The sequence below is a fragment of the Aquarana catesbeiana genome, linkage group LG03, assembly GCF_042186555.1.
Source record: "Aquarana catesbeiana isolate 2022-GZ linkage group LG03, ASM4218655v1, whole genome shotgun sequence".
NCBI lineage: Eukaryota > Metazoa > Chordata > Amphibia > Anura > Ranidae > Aquarana > Aquarana catesbeiana.
In genome coordinates this window covers 95600237-95617636 of record NC_133326.1, presented here as the reverse complement: position 1 = coordinate 95617636, position 17400 = coordinate 95600237, and the positions used below count along the sequence as shown (strand labels likewise).

Sequence of the window (17400 nt, the reverse complement as noted above, 5' to 3'; positions counted from 1 at the left end):
GATTAAAGCTGAACTCTTGGGAAAAATTAAAAACTAACCTTGCAAAGGGCCACAGTGCAAGTGTTAAATGCTTGTTTTTGTTTAGGGTACCTTTTTAAATGCAGTTTTACATCGCATATCCTTCACTCTCATAGGCTTTCACCTCTCTGGCTCCCTGAAGTCTCTTCCCTTTGGTGTTCTGTCCATTGGTCACACTGAGTTCTTCACATACAATGCAGGACCAGTAATTCTGCGTTGTATAATAGGATGTAAAGGGATCACACCTACAAAACTGAGCTTTGGAGAGAAGGGCGCTGGCTGCCCAGGGTGGGCTGCTGATATACATTCTGCAGTTTAAAAACTGATGGAGCCATCTTCCTGATCCCTAAAAAAAACCTCATTGGTGAACATAGGACATTTGTGTGTTTTAATGTGCAGGTGGATCTTCTATTTCCCTATATTGTATTTTTTATATATTGAAGTGGCCTAAAATAATTTATTGTATCATCATACCAGATTACAAGTAATGTCTATGTTTATTATTTAATAACTGTAGCTATGGGTATATTAATTAGTCATTTGAATCTTCATTTTCAGCACCTTAAATTTAAAGAAACAAATCTAACTACCTTGAATCAATTCAATGCATTAGCTCAGCTGCGTCGACTTGATCAGTTGACTGTGGATCCTCAGGGAAACCCTGTAGTTAACTTTTCTCTTTGGAAGTATTATGCTCTTTTTAGACTGAACCACTTCAACATCCAGAAAATCAATGATAATGAGGTAAGGAGGCTCATACAAATGGTTTTATGATTATTATCAAAAAAGTGTATAAAGTACTACATTTTAAATACAAATAAAGTGCTACTTATTCACTAGAAGTGAATTTTTTAGAACAGGGGTTAAAGGGGAATCTCACAGAGGGAAAACTAGTGACAACTGTCAAAAGCGGGCTTCAGACTTACTATGTGGACATTTTTATACCACTGGTGTCTCATTAAATAGAACCTGTCACCAAAAAATCATTGCATTTTTGTCCCCTATGTGATGACAAAAAAAAAAACGTTAAGTAAAAAAATTGTAAAAAGTTAAAGTTACATCCAAGCACATAATATCCCCCAGCTCTCAAATATTTATGAGGCCCCCCACTCCCCCCCAATTATACACATACATACGAGCATAAATGCACATGCCGGGGGGCGCCTATGCACAAAAATGTTGATTGCTCTATACGTGTTACATATCGATGTGCATGCTAGAGTGAGAGAGACATTTTTATCACCAGATCTCCTGGGTAACTCTAAACTGACAACCTGTAGGGGCTTTTAAAGTGTCGACTGTGAAAAATATATTGTTCTGAACGAAATATTGTTTATTTCACGGGCACACACAATTTTAAGGTTTGACATATTGGGTATCTATCTATTTCGTGCAACCTTATATTTTAACAAAAAATGTTGTAATATATTGCATTTGTATGCCCTATACAAGTGTATTTCTTGCAGAAATGTTGTGTTTTCTAGACCTTTGCACTAATATATAACTTTAAAGAAATGGAAATACCACTATTTTATTCTCTAGGGTGTCTGCTTTCAGAAAATATATAATGCTTTGGGGGCTTTATGCAGTCCTCAGGGCTAAAATTATTTTTTAAATGTATGCAAAAAACACAAAAACTGCTCTGAGTAAGTTCACCTTTTCACAAAAAATGAAAAAGGTGAACTAACTCCAATTATCCTGACCACCCTTCCAGACCCCATTGCACATGACAGCGATGATGTCACATACATGTCACATGGTGTAGCATCTGTACACCACAATACCTAGCTCTGGAGTGAGTATCCATCATTATGCTTGCAATGGCAAGTGCTCATTGGTCAGCACAGCCACATATCTGAGCTGACCAATGAGAAGCATATCTGTGGCTTCTTCTTCCAGCAAGGTGTGCAGAAGAAAAAAGTGCTTCTCGTTGGTCAGCACAGCCATGTGACCATGCTAACCAATGAGAAGCACATCTGAGGCTTCTTTTTTATGGTGTGCCAGAAAAAAGAAGCACTTCTCGTTGGTCAGTGTGGTCACATGGTCACGCTGGCCAATGAGCGCTTGCTATTGTGAGCATTATGAGTGATACTCACTCTGTGTATTGCGGCGTAGAGACTGATACATTGGCAGTATGGGGCATAATGGCTCTATGTGAAGCAGTGTCTGGAGGGATGGCCAAGATGTTTGGAGTTAGTTCACATTTTAATTTATGGCGAAAAGGTGAACTTCAACTTTAAGCCTAAATTTTTTTGTTAAACCTACTTGAAATTGCAAAGCTAAAACCTCATTCCTAATAATTTATTTATACATCGATGAAAAAAATCTATCATCTTCATGAAATGTCACTTTCCCACTGTTCAGAATTTGTTGTGTTGATGAGATGGTTATCGCTTCTTTTTCAGAAGGTAGTAATGATTTACCGTTAATCTGATTACTCTGTTTTCAACTGCAAAATGTTTATTGTGTTCTTTGACAGGTCACTCAGAATGATGTCATTATGTCTGAGAGGCTTTTTGGAATCCTTGCCTGCATTGCATCATCAGAGCTACCGCAGTATAGGCTCACTGCACTGCTTGGAGATACCAGGTACAGTATATGCTGTATTAATTAACCAATGCGTATGGGAAACATTTGCAAAGCTTTCAGTAAGTTTAAACTTTCTTGATACAAGAGGGGATCAACCAAGTACCACATCTGTAACTTTAAAGGTTCCATAAGGGGACATAATTAAAAATACATGGATCCTAAATGATCCTAAAAATATCACAAAATATTAAATGTTAACATAGATACATAGCTACTCATCAAACTGTTATAGCATAGATACATAGCTACAAACTGTCCGTTCCAGTGGCGGCTGGTGCTAAACTTTTTTTTGGGGGGGGGGGGCGGCAAACCCCCCAAGGTCCGCACTCACCCCTCCACGGCACGGCCCCCCGCACTCAGCCTCTCTACGGCTTCCTCGGCTTCTCCTCCCAGACCACCCAATCCACCTCCTGTCCTGATTGACCTGGAGGAGAAGCCAGAAGACAATAGTGAATATTGATTCTCTATTGTCATAAGTGGGTGGGTTCTGTGTGCAGTACTCGGCACCCAGAGCTCAACAAAAAAAAAGCGTACAAGTCCGGCGCCCTGTATGCATCCCTGCATGCAAACTAGGGGGGCTGCGCCCCTAATGGACCGACCGCTTCTGATCTGTTCCCAAAGGGAGTAATGCTTAGCCCCAACAACATTCTAATGCAGTTTCATTATTTTTATTTCCAGTATATGATTGAGGTATAAGTAACGGAGTCATAGCCCATGGTGGAGCGTCCTCCCACTGGTCGATGTGTATAAACCGATAAAATCCACTTCTTCAGGATATAACAAACTGAATATAGTAAAACATCCTTCAGTAGAAACACAATGTTTATCATGGATATGCAATTTTAACATAATCAGGGTTACCGGAATTCATGTTTACTTAGAATACATTGATAGGTTAACATGCGGCGCGTCTGAAAATATGCAGCAACCAAATGGATGGCGCTAGCCCCTGGGCAGACACAGAAGCAAAAATGGACGTTGCATCCTCTATTTCTAATATACCGTAATTTTTTATATACTGGAAGTAAAAATTGTAAAACTGCATTAGGAGAGTGTTGGCGACAAGCACTCTTCCCTTTGGGAATGGACAGTTTGAGTAGCTATGTGTCTATGTTATAACATTGTGTGATATTTTAGGATTATTTTAGGAACCATGTCTTTTTAATGATGTATTTAATTATTTTAAGTAAATATTTTTCTTGTCTCTAATGGTAATGGTAAAGTCTACAATTTCTCTCTTTTTTTTTTTTTTTAATTTCAACTTTCTTGAAACATTCAAAGCACTGTTCAGCTCCAGTTCAAAGTTTTGAACACATACAATATCTTAATTGCTATCATTTTAAATTGGCTTTTGTCTGGCTTCAGCATTCTTTAGTAGGCTTTAAGCAGCTTGTAAGTTTGCTGAAACCTCCTAATAGTTTGTATTAAGCAACAGCCAGCATTCCTATTAAGATCTGACTCAGCTCTCCCAGGCTGGAGCTAAAGGATGCTTTTAAAGGGATTCAGGCACACTAATGGAAGCTTGGAGAGTGGTTTGCAAATGCTTGCTGTAGCTCAGGGGTTTTATTTTTTTATTTTTTTAACCAAAAACCCATGTTTGTCACAGATGGCATGCAGATCTTGAAAAAACTATCTGGTTATTTTTCTTGAAACAAGTGAAAATGAGGCACTGAATTAAAACCATCAGTAGATCAATCAAATTGTGATAAGGCATGGTGTTTCTGGCAGCCCAGCTCTGAACATTCACATGGAAAATTACTAAAAGAGCCCCAAACAAAAGGTTGGAGAGTCCCGACTCTTTTATTATTGACATTTGCTCACAAGGAGACAACACAGAACAACCAACATGTTTAGGGGTCTGAAAGAAACCCCCCCTCCTCACTCTGGGTTACAAAAGAGGCATAAAAACATATATAAAATCTTAAAGCTGAATTCCAGGTACCAAAATGTTAATTTTAAATATATTCCTCGATAGCCACAAAGGATATAAAATCCACTTTGTGCAAAATGCCTTTGCAAACCTAGATATTATCATGTAAAAGTAGCAGTGACCTCATTACTGTGCTAAGAGCAGAGCTGCGGAGAAGGCCTAGCAGACCCTACCCACTACAGGCTGCCTGCAGAAAACTACAGGAAGATGCAGGAAAAAGACCAGTCACCCTGCACAGGGAGAGAGGGCAGCATTGATGCACAGAGAGAGAGGGCAGCATTGACTGGTCTTTATTACAGGAAGTTCCTACGCATGTGCAAAGTTTCACACTGAATTACTGCACTGATCTAGAAGAAAGACACAAAGGACACCAAGGTTCAAGGGACAATACTCTTGCATCTAGACAATATTTGCTTATCCCAGGGTTCAGCTTTACATTTTGTTGATTCATATGGGGTTATTTTTCCCTGTCTGTGTTCTGCTTAGGAGATTTCCCTTCACTTTCTGTATTGGAGATGCAAGAAGTGAGAGGAAAACCTAGGATGTTGTCTAACCCTTCCATACTCTACTATACTCAAACATTTTAAAACAAGTTTTGCCTTTACAGAACTTTAATCCTAAAGCAGAGTTCCACCCACTTTTCGATCGCCACATCACCCGCTTCAGACCTTGCCAGACTCACTGCAATAGGCATTTTTTTTATTTTCCCCACTGTCTTTACCTTGATTATAAGGCATTCTTCAGCACTTCCTGTGTCTCCCACCCGTGGCTATGTGTGCAATATCCGACTGCGCACTGGCTCCAGGGAGAGGTTTGTCATGGTTCCCAGGAGTCAGGGGGCATTGCCGATTCTCATCTTCGCGAGGTTACCTTGGTTGCCATAACGAGGCGGGCATTTCCTACGACGACGCCCCTTGTGATGGGAACAGAGAAGTTTCCTGCACGAGATCCGGCGGTGCATGCTGGTTATTCAGAAGCACCGTATGCGGAAGAGTATCCTAGTGGGCTTCACATACCCACAAGCAAGATGGAACAGCGCTACAGAGAGAAATATAAGGTTAGTTTTATAAATAAAATAAGAAATATAGCGGCGCTATTAATGAGATTAGTGATTGTAGCATTACATTAAGATGATACTGACAGATGCCTTTAGAGAAAAAAATGTAATATGCCAGTGGAACTCCGCTTTAAGGGAAATGTGCTTTAATCCTTTTGCTGCTCGAGCCAAATTATATTTATTATTATTTTTTTTTCACACACCAAAGGCCACAAAACATATACATTTTCTGAAAGCAGAGAACCCATAAAATAAAATGATGGAAGTTGCAATTTTTATGTTGCACGATATTAGTGCAAACATTTATCAAATCTACATTTTCAGTAATTATACATTCAAATGAATGCACACAAATCTACAATGAAATATCCACACTTTCTGTAGTGTATAACTGATGAGATTGAGTAAAGTAAATAGATACCAAAGATGTCAAGACTTAAAGCGCTACTAAACCCAGAACCTGCATTCACTATATCTGGTCTCCCGCAGTACACAGAACATGGGAATGCATTTATTTTAGTAAATATAAACTGGTAAATACCTTTTCTCATCAGCAGTATATAGCAGTCTTATGACTTCTATCAGTGTCTGGTTAAAGCTTGTGAGAGGAGTTTTCATTCCATTCTGACTGTCCTATGAGACTGCAGGACCCCTGACTCTCTGTCTGGACAGTGCTGATTGGCCCTGTGCCGATCACATGCACCCTCCCAAGAAAAAATAAAAGCTCTCTAGCAATACACACCAAACTGAGCATGTGCAAAGTGCCCCCCAGGGCTCTGTACTATCAGCATATGGATTGGGGACTGTTGAAGGGGAGGATCAGAGATTACCGGATCAAACAGCCTTTTTACAAAATGCAGAGAATTTAACCCCTTAGGTTCCACAGTGAGTATAACAAACATGCTTTACTGCATATACAAACTAATTTTACTGTTGTGGGTTTAATTTTCTGTTTAATTTTCCGTTTGTGTGTGGCTTCAAAATGGCATCAAACTATGATACCCAAAATGTTTAACCGGACGTTTTAAAACCATTATAGGTCCTCATTTTAGCATTAAATTTAAATAATGGCCCTAGAATTATGGCTCTCACCCTAGGATTCAGCTAATCATATGTGATCCCTAATATGTATTATGTAATAATTTTTTACCTATGCATGTGTGTGTTTGTGTTCATGAGTGGGAGGTGGGGGCTAAAGGTTTTTCGTAACACTTTAAATGAAACTTTTTTTTTTTTTTTTTTTAAGTGGTTGTTAACTCACCAAGGTAACTACATTTTCCTCTCAGTTTTTTACGGTAATGGCCCCCTGTGACTTTGCTTTATAAAAATAATGCTTTATATACCTTGTTTACACAGCGGTGTCGGGGCTCAGCAGCCCTGATATATCGTGGTCAGCGTACAGGGGGGAGGGTAGCAACTGGCAGAATCAGCCAGGTATTTCAGGTAATACAGGGGGCCAAATTAAACAGCACAAGCACTGTGCTGTATAAGAGAAAATAAATCATGTGCTGCGCTATCCCCTTATTAATCTGCTATAACTGCAGCAAATGCAAATGAACAGACACTAATAATTGACTGGAATAATATACCTATGAAAAGACACCAATCATGGACTGTAATAATATATAAGCGACCGATGTCACCATGCAACTTTCCACATCATAAAACGTGAATATACACACACATCATAAAATTTTATACATAACATATAGTGTGACACAAAAGTGATCCATAAAGTGCTCAAGTGCATATGAGTCCGTGACACTCTGACCATAAAAGATCAGTTTTTTAAAATAATAACGTCCTTATTAAAAAGATAAAATAGATAATAAACGTGACTTGATATGTGACTGTGAATGTAACGATTTTTTGCAGTGATCTCACTCAGGTGCTCCCCACCCCAAGGTAATAGCCGCTCACCTCAGAGCGTGTGACCTCACAATTAAGTTTGGTCAATACACGCTTGTGAATCACCTTAAAAGGATTCCATGTTAGGTTGCAAGGTCCCAAACTGCTCAATGATGTTGCCTCCTCACACATATAAATATCAAAAAGAAACTCCATAGTGTGATACCATTAAAGTTTTTAATTTATGCAAACAAAACCCTATTATAGGGTACTCACATGGGGCTGGTGTGTTAGTGCACCGCTCTATAACATGCCTTAATCGCACTGAGCTGTAGCTGAGGTTGTGTGCTCCTACTCCTTGCGACAGACCAGCTCTCTCCTGCACCATCCAAGCCCCTCCCCTACGCGTGTCGATACAAGGGAAATGACGTATCTTCATCGGGGGATGCTGTATAACATGCTTTATAGGAACAGGATCTTTATTAATTTTTTGTTGGGTTAACAAACACTTTAATGTTATTACTATTACAAGGGGGCTGACCTTCTTCTGAAAATGCTAATTGCTTGGCAGTCTCTGGGGTCTTTGACCTTGAACAAAAGTGACAGTTTGATCTGGGTAACTAAGAAAGCAAGGGATTAGCTTGACATCCATTCATGACAGAGTTCCTTTAACTCTTACATGTCCCAAGTATGCTAGGATTAATACTTGCATAGCTGACCATATTAATTTTTTAATTATTTTTATTTTAAAGATACATGTCAGTTCTATCCCTAAATGATCCCCTGTATATTTTGTTTTACAATATTTATACAACTTATTTAGGAAAAAAACATTTCACCAACTCGGGGAAGGAAAGACAAAGAAGAGTCCGCTTGTTAATGAAGAAAGTAATGACAGCACGAGAGTGGAGACGCCAAGCAGAGCAACATTACAATACATTCCACAGGATCTACTAAGTGAGAAGTTGGAGGTAATTAGTTGAATTAATATATCTTAAAGTGATTGTTATTTATTTATTTTTTTTTTAAAACAAGACTTTACAAACATGTTATACTTACCTCCTTTGTGCAGTTGGTTTTGCACAGAGCAGCCTGGATCCTCCTCTTCTCGGGTCCCTCTTCGGTGCTCCTGGCCCCTCCCTCCTGTCGAGTGCCCCCCACAGCAAGGAGCTTGCTGTGGGGGCACCCAAGCAAAGCTGCAGCTCCACGTGTCCATTCAGACATGGAGCTGCCGTTCGGCCCCACCACCTCTCTCCCCTGATTGGCTAACTGACTTTGATTGACAGCCGCGGGAGCCAATCAGGGGGGAGAGTCATGGACAGCCGATGGACATCCCTGGACAGAGATGGGGCTCAGGTAAGTAATTAGTGGGTGCTGGGAATCTGCTACACACAGAAGGCTTTTTACCTTAATGCATAGAATGCATTAAGATAAAAACCTTCTGCCTTTACAACTCCTTTAATTAAAAAAAATAGCCTTTACAACTCCCTTAGTTAAAAAAAAAATCATAGCACTTCCATTCAGGGGTTAGTAACAAGTATACCTAATAGACCACCACCTACAGTGTCGTTGCCTGACCCATTTGCCAGCTGGAAGATTGTAAAACACCAAATCTTTCTAGGTATGGAGAAGCAGGTTACCCTCTCCTCTTCATCTCACTATGCAGTACTCAATACCTGAACAGCCAGTGGCCAATCCCAACCACTGTCATGTGGGGGCAGGGGTAAGGTCCAAAGACCGTGTAGGCTTTAACACTGAACTTATATGGTTCTTTTTACTCAGAGCTCCAGTGGGTGAACATAGCAGTGGGAAGCTAAGCATTAGCAGTGCACTTTCAAGAAAACCTGCTACTTTAAAGTAGAACTTTTTTTACATTTTTGAAAAGAGTAAGGGAGGGTTATAACCCCTATCAGATTTTTTTGCCATCTGTGTCCTATTGATGAGATTTACCATTACTTCCTGCCTATAACCAAAACAGGAAGAGACAGGAAATCCCTGCAAATTATGGGAATCCCTCGGCTCCCCCCTCTCCCAGGTCAGTAGAACTAGTGTCCCCATTAGCACAGTTTGCCTCTATTACTTTTCTGGAGAAAACCCCCAATTTTGGATTTTCTTTTATTTCCACTGCACAAATAGAGAGTGTGAATCTCCATAATGGGGACACGGCAAAATAAAAACATGGTAATGTCAAAGTGAAACAATAAAAATTAAATATTCATTTAAATATCGTGCCTGGGGGGTCCCCTTAGTCTGCCTGTAAAGTGGTGCATCTTTCTCATGTGTTTTACTGTGCCGCAGCAAAATTACATTTCTAAAGTAAAAAATGTCATTTAAAATTGCTTGCAGCTGTAATATATTGCCGGATCCCAGCAATATACATAAAAAATCATACCAGGCTCTTCAGGTCTGGTATGGATTTTAAGGGGAACCCCGCGCCAAAATGAAAAAAAAAAACAGAATGGGAGTCCCCCCAAAATCCATACCAGACCATTATCAGAGCATGCAACCTGGCAGGTCGCTGCCTGCACGCCACAAACTATTCTGTCTGCCTAATCTAGCTCAATCTATCTCCGTCCACACACAATACACTGTCGCTATGTAAGCAGCCTTATATAGTGTGGGGCGTGGACTTAGTCCCCCTGAGCCATGATTGGCCAAAGGCTCCCTGCCTTTGGCTAATTATGGCTCTCTCAGCCAAGCAAACTGTGATTGGCCAAAGCATGCAGGTCAGGTGCATGCTTTGGCCAATCATACAGCAATGCACTGCGATCTCTCAGTGCATTATGGGGCGTTCTGTGGTGCTTGAATTTCCCACGAACGCCCCATAATATTCGCTGTTTGGCGAACAGGCGAACACCCGATGTTCAAGTCGAACTTACGTTCGACTCGAACATCGAGCTCATCCCTAATGCACAGCTGTGAGATCTTCTCTTCCTGTTATGTCTCTCCTCTTAAATAGGCAGGACGTCTTCAAAGGAGGAAGTCTCCCAAGTGATGGCACAGACAGCATCAATTCCAGGTGATGAATTCCAGGTATGGTATATTTTTACATAGTTAAATTGGTCTAGTTTGGACCAATGTAACTATGTATATATACCTGGCTGACCCCCCTTGGAAGCTGGAAATTACTGAAGTAAACACCACTCCAGTGATCTCCACCAGCTTTCGGGTCCCATGCTGAGTGGCTGGCCTGATGCATTCTGAACACAGGAGGTCGGCCACTCAGCATGAGAATTGGATATTTTCCATTCTCTTTACTGTATAAAAAAACAATATACATTTTGTGCAATGTAAATAGGCTATTCAAAATACAAAAATTTGTAGTCGATTAAATAAGGAATGGGATAAAGTAAGATCAACTTATTATAAAAGAGAGCTTTGCAAACCTTTTGAACTAGGTGGTCCTGGTTGTCTGTTATAAAACCTAGTCTACATTCTCAAAGAATATTGTATTAAGTAATGAATAGAGGCATGATCAGGGTTAAGTGAGGATAGAGAATGCATACATAAAGGAAAAGGGACTGGAAAGAAAACGCATAAACACTCAACACAAAGGTAAATTATATACAAATAACTCTATGAAGGCACAGGAACATTGTGTATTTGTCTGCATTGTGTCAGAGAGAACTTGATACAGTGTAATAATACTAAAAGGTACATGCTAACATCAACCACATAACCATGTGTAAACAGTCTCTTCTGAATAAGGAAACCTGAACAATGTCTAGTTCTATAGAAATTAGTTCTTCATTGAGGGAAATTTGTGCATGCAGTTGACTTCCTGACTAATATCTTTGAAAGGGCACTGCAGTCTATTTTCCCTAAACAGAAACAGCTGATGAGCTAAAATAATATAAAACGTGTTTGAAATAGCTTTAGCACTTTCTTTGAATGTATATTAGCATATTGTGATACTATTAGGTCAAAATTAGGCTTATGTCAGATGACTTGATGCTTGGTTTAGGTCATGTACCCTGGGATCGGGGCCCCACAAGATTTGCCCATTACAGCTGAAGATATGTTTAGGCTTGATTGGGTTTATGAAGTATATTTAAACCCAAACACTAAAATCTCATATAAGCTTTAAAAATAAGTGCACTTTTCAGACAAGATGTCCACAGATGTATAGTTACTGAGGCCCAATGGGCATGGCTGCCGTTGTTTACAATAGGCGGTGAAAGGCTCCTCTCTCCTTGCCGAGCCTATACAGGACAGCCTCATAAACATCTATAATGCCATCTCCCGCCTAGGAGACAAAGGTAGACAAGACTCCTAGAATACTATAGGGCTGTGCTGAGCAGACGTGGCCAGGAGAGGGAACCTTTTACCACTGGATATAAACAAACAATGAAGGCCGCAGATGTCAGATCTTGATGAGTATGCATCTGTGAAAAAGGAGGGTGGGATTGACTAGGTCAAGGCAAAGGGGCAAAAACATATCTGTCAAATATTCTTCAGCATGTTAATCTAGCTTTAGAACATTTCTCATTGTTTTTAGATTTGCCTTTTTTACTAAAACAATACTTGGAGATCCTGCCATGAAGGTCCTTGTTCAGGCATTTCCTGTTATAGGGTGACCGTGCTCTGCCCCTGCCTCCTCACTATGCTCTTGTGTTGTCACCCTGTCGCACAAACATCAGATGAAGACTACAAGTGGCAGTTTCACCACACATTAAACAGAAAAGGGCCACTGTTGTCACTATAAAGAAAACAAGCCCTGAAAATGCCATACAGTCATCGCTAAAGTGTAGGTAGACAGAACGTGGCTTGAAATCTGGCTGCAGGAGTTTTTAGAACTGAGATGCAACAATGGATGAAAAAAATGAAAACAAGTAATCTATAACCAAGCCACTTGTTTAAGATGCACAATTAAACAAAACAAAGGACGCAAAGGCCTAGTGCACTACCCTTTTTGTTTATTGGATAAAAATAAATGCGTGTATACACACAAAAGCCAAGGTATTAAAGCATTGTACAAAACCCATGGGGGCCAGAAGTGGTAACACTCAAGATCCTCACGTGCATAACAAACTACCACTGATGCATTTTGAGGGACATGCCTCTTCCTCCATTTGCTCTGAAGAAGAGATCAAGTCCCTTGAAGTGCTAGTTTGTCATATGTAAGAATCCTGAGTTACTACACCTGGCTCTTGGGTTTTATACAATGCTTTTATTTCTTGGCTTTTGTGAGTATGCACGCATTTGTTTTTATCAAATAAATAAAGACGATAATGCACTAGGCTTTTGCATCCTTTGTTTTGTTTGTCTATTTTTCAAGATTCCCTGGTCTCACAAGGGCAGCATTGGCAGAATGATCCCATCGTACAAGAGACCTGATGATGTTATCCTACATGATATATTTGGCTTCTCAAGTACCCCTGAGCGCTATGGTTTCAGAGTGTGAATTTTCTTGTGTTAAGATGTACAATGCTTTAACAAACTAGAGTTCACTCAGCTGGGGGTTTACATCTATTTTTATACCCTTGGCCATGCTCCCCCACCCTCCTAAATGTCTCTCTAATTGTTTAAAATGGAACTAAACTTTAAGTCTAAAGCAGGGGTGTCCAACCTGTGGCCCATGGGCCCCATACAGTGCAAGACGGCTATGAATGCGGCCCAACACAAAATCGTAAACTTTCTTAAAAATTTAGATTTTTTTGGGGGGGGGGATTTTTTGAAAAAAATGTGTTTACACTTAGCGAACACACGCAGCCGAAGTAAAATTTGATAGTGTCTCTTTACTGGAGCTTTATAAGTTTTATCTTCCAAAAGAAAAATATCCCAGTCTTCGCAATCACACTTTATTCATGTCATCAGTTTGTCAACAGCACCTATATTCGTGATCAACTGAAGCACAAAAAGGGTAAAATTAGAACTAAAATATCTGATGAGCACCTTAAGAGTTCATTGAGAATTGCTACTACGTTCATTAAACCAGATATTGATATGTTAGTTAAAAACAATGTCAAATATCGCACTAGTTTTATGTTGCCCTCCTTTACTTTTATAATAAAAAATATTAAAAAAAAAAATAGTTTTATTACTCATATAGGTATATTATATATATCATTATCTATATCCGTGATTGTTAACTGATCTCCACAATTTTTTCTGCTCATCAGCTATCCTTATTGTTAGTGTATTTTATGTGTGGCCCAAGACAATTCCTCTTCGTCCAATGTGGCCCAGAAAGGTCAAAAGGTTGGACACCCCTGGTCTAAAGTGTAAGTTCAACTTCTCATAAAAAATAAAAGGCACTCCAACATTCTACGCCCTCTCCCACACCCCCAGTCTCTGTTGCACTTACCTTCATGGGTGATTAGCTGTCGATTTTAAACCCCCACTCTTTTCCCCCTTCTTTTTGTATGGCTTCTGAGATGGATCAGAGCGTTTCTGATTGGCAAGTGCTTGCATGTGACCACTTTGAACAATCAGAATTGCTCTAATTCAAGCCTTACAGACAGAAGGGGGGAAAGAGCAGGGATTTTAAATCCCCGGCATGCTACATCGGCTGCGTAGGCTCTAATCACCTACGAAGGTGGACCTTTGGGGTTGAGGGGGAGGGGTGCATAGGGTAATCACCTTTTCATTTTTTCTGAAAAGGTAAACTAACCCTTTTAAGGAATTTAGAACACATCAGCATATCCCTGCTTTGTCTAGTTTCACATCTCCTATTTTATTTCTTTGCTAGAGTATATCGTAGTTGGCTGTGCAACTAACTTCATAGAATTTTCAAGGACTTGTAAAAATCTGCTAAGTCCTGTTTCATATCAGCAATAAAACAGCAAAGTAAATATGATTTGTCACAAAAAGCCCAGTTAATGAGGATCCCCAGTTGAGTTTATTTGTGAAAGGGAAAAAAAAACTTTTCCCATAATAATTTGTTGGAAAGGATTTTGTGTATTTTTCATCTTAATTCTCACGCTCACTATGGATGATCCAAGCTATGATCTAATGCTTTTAGGCAGGAACAAAACAAATCCTCCATTTACTTTTCTTCACTGTCTAATGGTTTTTTATTTAGTATAAAATAACTTCCCATTATCAGATTGTTAAATTTGAGGAATGTTTAGGGAAACATATTCCAGGTGATTTTTGAAATGTGTATTATTTGTTCTAATATTAAACTGTCAAGAAGTGAAATTACACTTAGTTTTAAAACATTAAAACAGCTAAAAGTTTAAACAAAGAGTCTTGTTTAAAAGCAGGCACTATAACACTATAACCTGAAAACCCTTGTTTGTAAACTCTTCCAATCCCGGGGGAGCTCTAAAACTAGGGGCTTGACTACTTTGAGTTTGAAGATTAGCCTGCGTTCCACCCACTGTACAAAAAAAAAAGAATGAGCACTGTTATTGCTGGTGTGGCTCTCCTCCAAGCTCTCCAGTACTAAAACCTGCCTGCCTACCAGGGCTTTTTTTTCAGCTGGAACTTCCTTTCACTACCTCTGGTTCAGGCCCTCTGCTACCTGCTCACCACTATCACTTGGAAACACAGAAATCCAGCTTCTGTGTTTACCAGTGATAGCTTGTCTTTCACAGATATAATCTCCTGAGTGGCTCCCATTGAGGCAGGGAGATGCAGATGCCTGGGGTGCATTGTGGATGCCAACACCCCACTGGATGATGTCCCTGCAAGTGAGAGAGGAGGAGCCGGGAAGTACTAGATTCGACTGGATGCTTCAGTTTAAAACTGAAACAAAAGTAAGACATGTTGAAGATGGTGAAGCTTTTAGAGAGGAGGGGAGGTTGCATGCAGAGGTCAGAGCTGAAGAAGGGTGAAAGTGTGATGTAGAGGTAAGCAGCTGTGGAAGAAGGTTGAACTCTGCACTCTGAGTGTAGTGCACCCCTGAAATCTGTGAGGACCCCCCCCCCCCAACTCTGCACTCTGTATGTAATACACTCCTAGTATTTAATGCCCCTTTAGGACCCTCCCACTGTTAGTGAAATTTGACCACGCCCACTATTTGATGCGTTTGAAGGGTGTGTGTGTTGGGGGAGAAGGGTTTTGGGGGGTTGTGGTTGAGTTCCTGCACTTATTTTCTAAGAAAAAAAGCCCTGCTACCTACTATTCTGTTTTTCAAAAAGGCTACTGTTAATGGCCATTAGCTAGTGAGCCAGAGGGTGAGCAGAGAAGTTGAAGTAAATAAGTCCACATTGACAGCATGAATCTCATCTAGCACTGAAACCGCACACAAAAGTGATTAATGTAAAAGCAGATGCCTTGTGGTGCCTTGTTTTAGGCAGGACTGTGGTCTTTTAAAAAGGGCTCTAAAAAATACATCTGGAAGGTTTATTTTTAAAAAAGACTCCAATATAATTTCTTAATAATTATTCCAAGATTAAATTAAAAATGTATTTGAAAGTATTTTGACCTGTCATTTATTTTAGCTTTGTTGTTTTTATTTTCACATTCACACAGTATTTCATAGACAGTTTTACTACTAGAGGACACACCCATCAGTTTACCAGGCAATATACTCTGCATTACTTACTGGAGGACACTTGAAAATGAATGTGCTGCACCTAAAGCACTTTTTTTGTAAAGCAATTAATGTGTGTGCTCTATATGCTTCCCAAAATAAAACTTGATTACCTTTTTTTTTTTTTTTTTTTCTATTTTATCCAACAGTCACATAAAAACCATAGTCTCCTCTATATTCCATTGCTGGTCTGAGGGGGGCGTGTCAGTGTTGAAAGGGTGCAGGCTGTTGGTGACTTGTAGCGCAGTGCGGAGACCAAACGTCTTCTTAATATTCAGTGAATGCATTTAGCTTTACAGGCAATTATGTTATCTAGGTGCAAAAAGACAGACACAGGCTGAATGCCCAGAAAACAATTTAGGCACTTCTACTGGGACAGATGTGCACTGCATAAAAATTGAGGTGCAGTGCTCTGGAATGACCAGCAGATGGTAAAGGCGAATGTTACATTTGAGAACTCTACTTGTTGTTGTCAGCAGTAAATTTTACTGCATATTTTAGCACACATATCACACCCATAAAATATTTATTACACCTGAAAATGATTCAGTCAGTCACTGACCCTTACACTCAATCTAAACTTTAAATTCAACCATTAATATACACCTTTCCCTAAATAAATATGGGAGCCATTGCTGACCTCTTTATAATAATACTAGTTGACTAGCTATTATGTTGATTTACTGGCTTCCATTTTCACTTCTTTCTTTCACTTACAGTATCTCAATGTTTCTCTTACAGGAAACTACAGAGAAGAAAGCTTTCTGCAATTCCTATGTAAAGGACCTTGTGAATGAAGCAACTGACATCAATTTGAAAAATGAATCTTTACAAAAGTTGTGGCCACAAATGTTCATTGAGATTGTCAGAGATGCAGTGATTGAGATCCGTGATAAGAACTCCTATATGAAACAGTGCTTGCAGAGGATCTCTGAGCAAAAATAGCCAATATTTCATATTCACCAAACAGTAATATTGACTGTTCCTATGTAGACCCGCTTGTTCTTCTGTTCATGTCCTGAATTGTCTACCTCCCTCTTTTTGGCAGTATGGAAGACCACCAAGCCCTGTATTTGGGACTTTAAGCTGTTAATAGCAAGCAGAATTGTATATCACAAAGAAGCCATGATCTTCAAATGTCTTCCATCACTAAATATGTGGGAGGATACATTGCTACAACACTATGGCCAATCTGTCAAACGAAAAGTCACTTTTCAGTGTAATTTGCTTCTCTGAAGAGTTTGTTTAAAATAAAATAAAATTGCTTTTGTAATTGGGGTTCTAAATAATTTTGGGCATTTAGAATGGAACCCCTCAGGGTCACCTACATACAGGTTTGCTAATATCCTTGCAATGTACAGTATCTCACAAAAGTGAATACACCCCTCACATTTTTGTAAATATTTTATTATATCTTTTCATGTGACAACACTGAAGAAATTACAGTTTACTACAATGTAAAGTAGTGAGTGTACA

At 39.5% G+C, this 17400-nt stretch overlaps 1 protein-coding gene across 2 annotated transcripts in view; it reads left to right on the top strand.

Annotated features, from left to right (window-relative positions):
* The window catches only part of LRRC49 (leucine rich repeat containing 49), a 183011-nt gene extending 165814 nt beyond the window's left edge, over nucleotides 1-17197 (top strand). The window contains exons 14-17 of one of the 2 annotated variants that reach the window (XM_073618836.1): nucleotides 577-762; nucleotides 2498-2607; nucleotides 8266-8413; nucleotides 16666-17197. In XM_073618836.1, the coding sequence (XP_073474937.1) occupies nucleotides 577-762; nucleotides 2498-2607; nucleotides 8266-8413; nucleotides 16666-16869 (648 nt within the window). In that variant the 3' untranslated portion in view covers nucleotides 16870-17197. The remainder of the gene's footprint in view (nucleotides 1-576; nucleotides 763-2497; nucleotides 2608-8265; nucleotides 8414-16665) is intronic. The other variant, XM_073618837.1, reaches the window with a different exon arrangement.
* The last annotated feature ends 203 nt before the right edge of the window (nucleotides 17198-17400 follow it).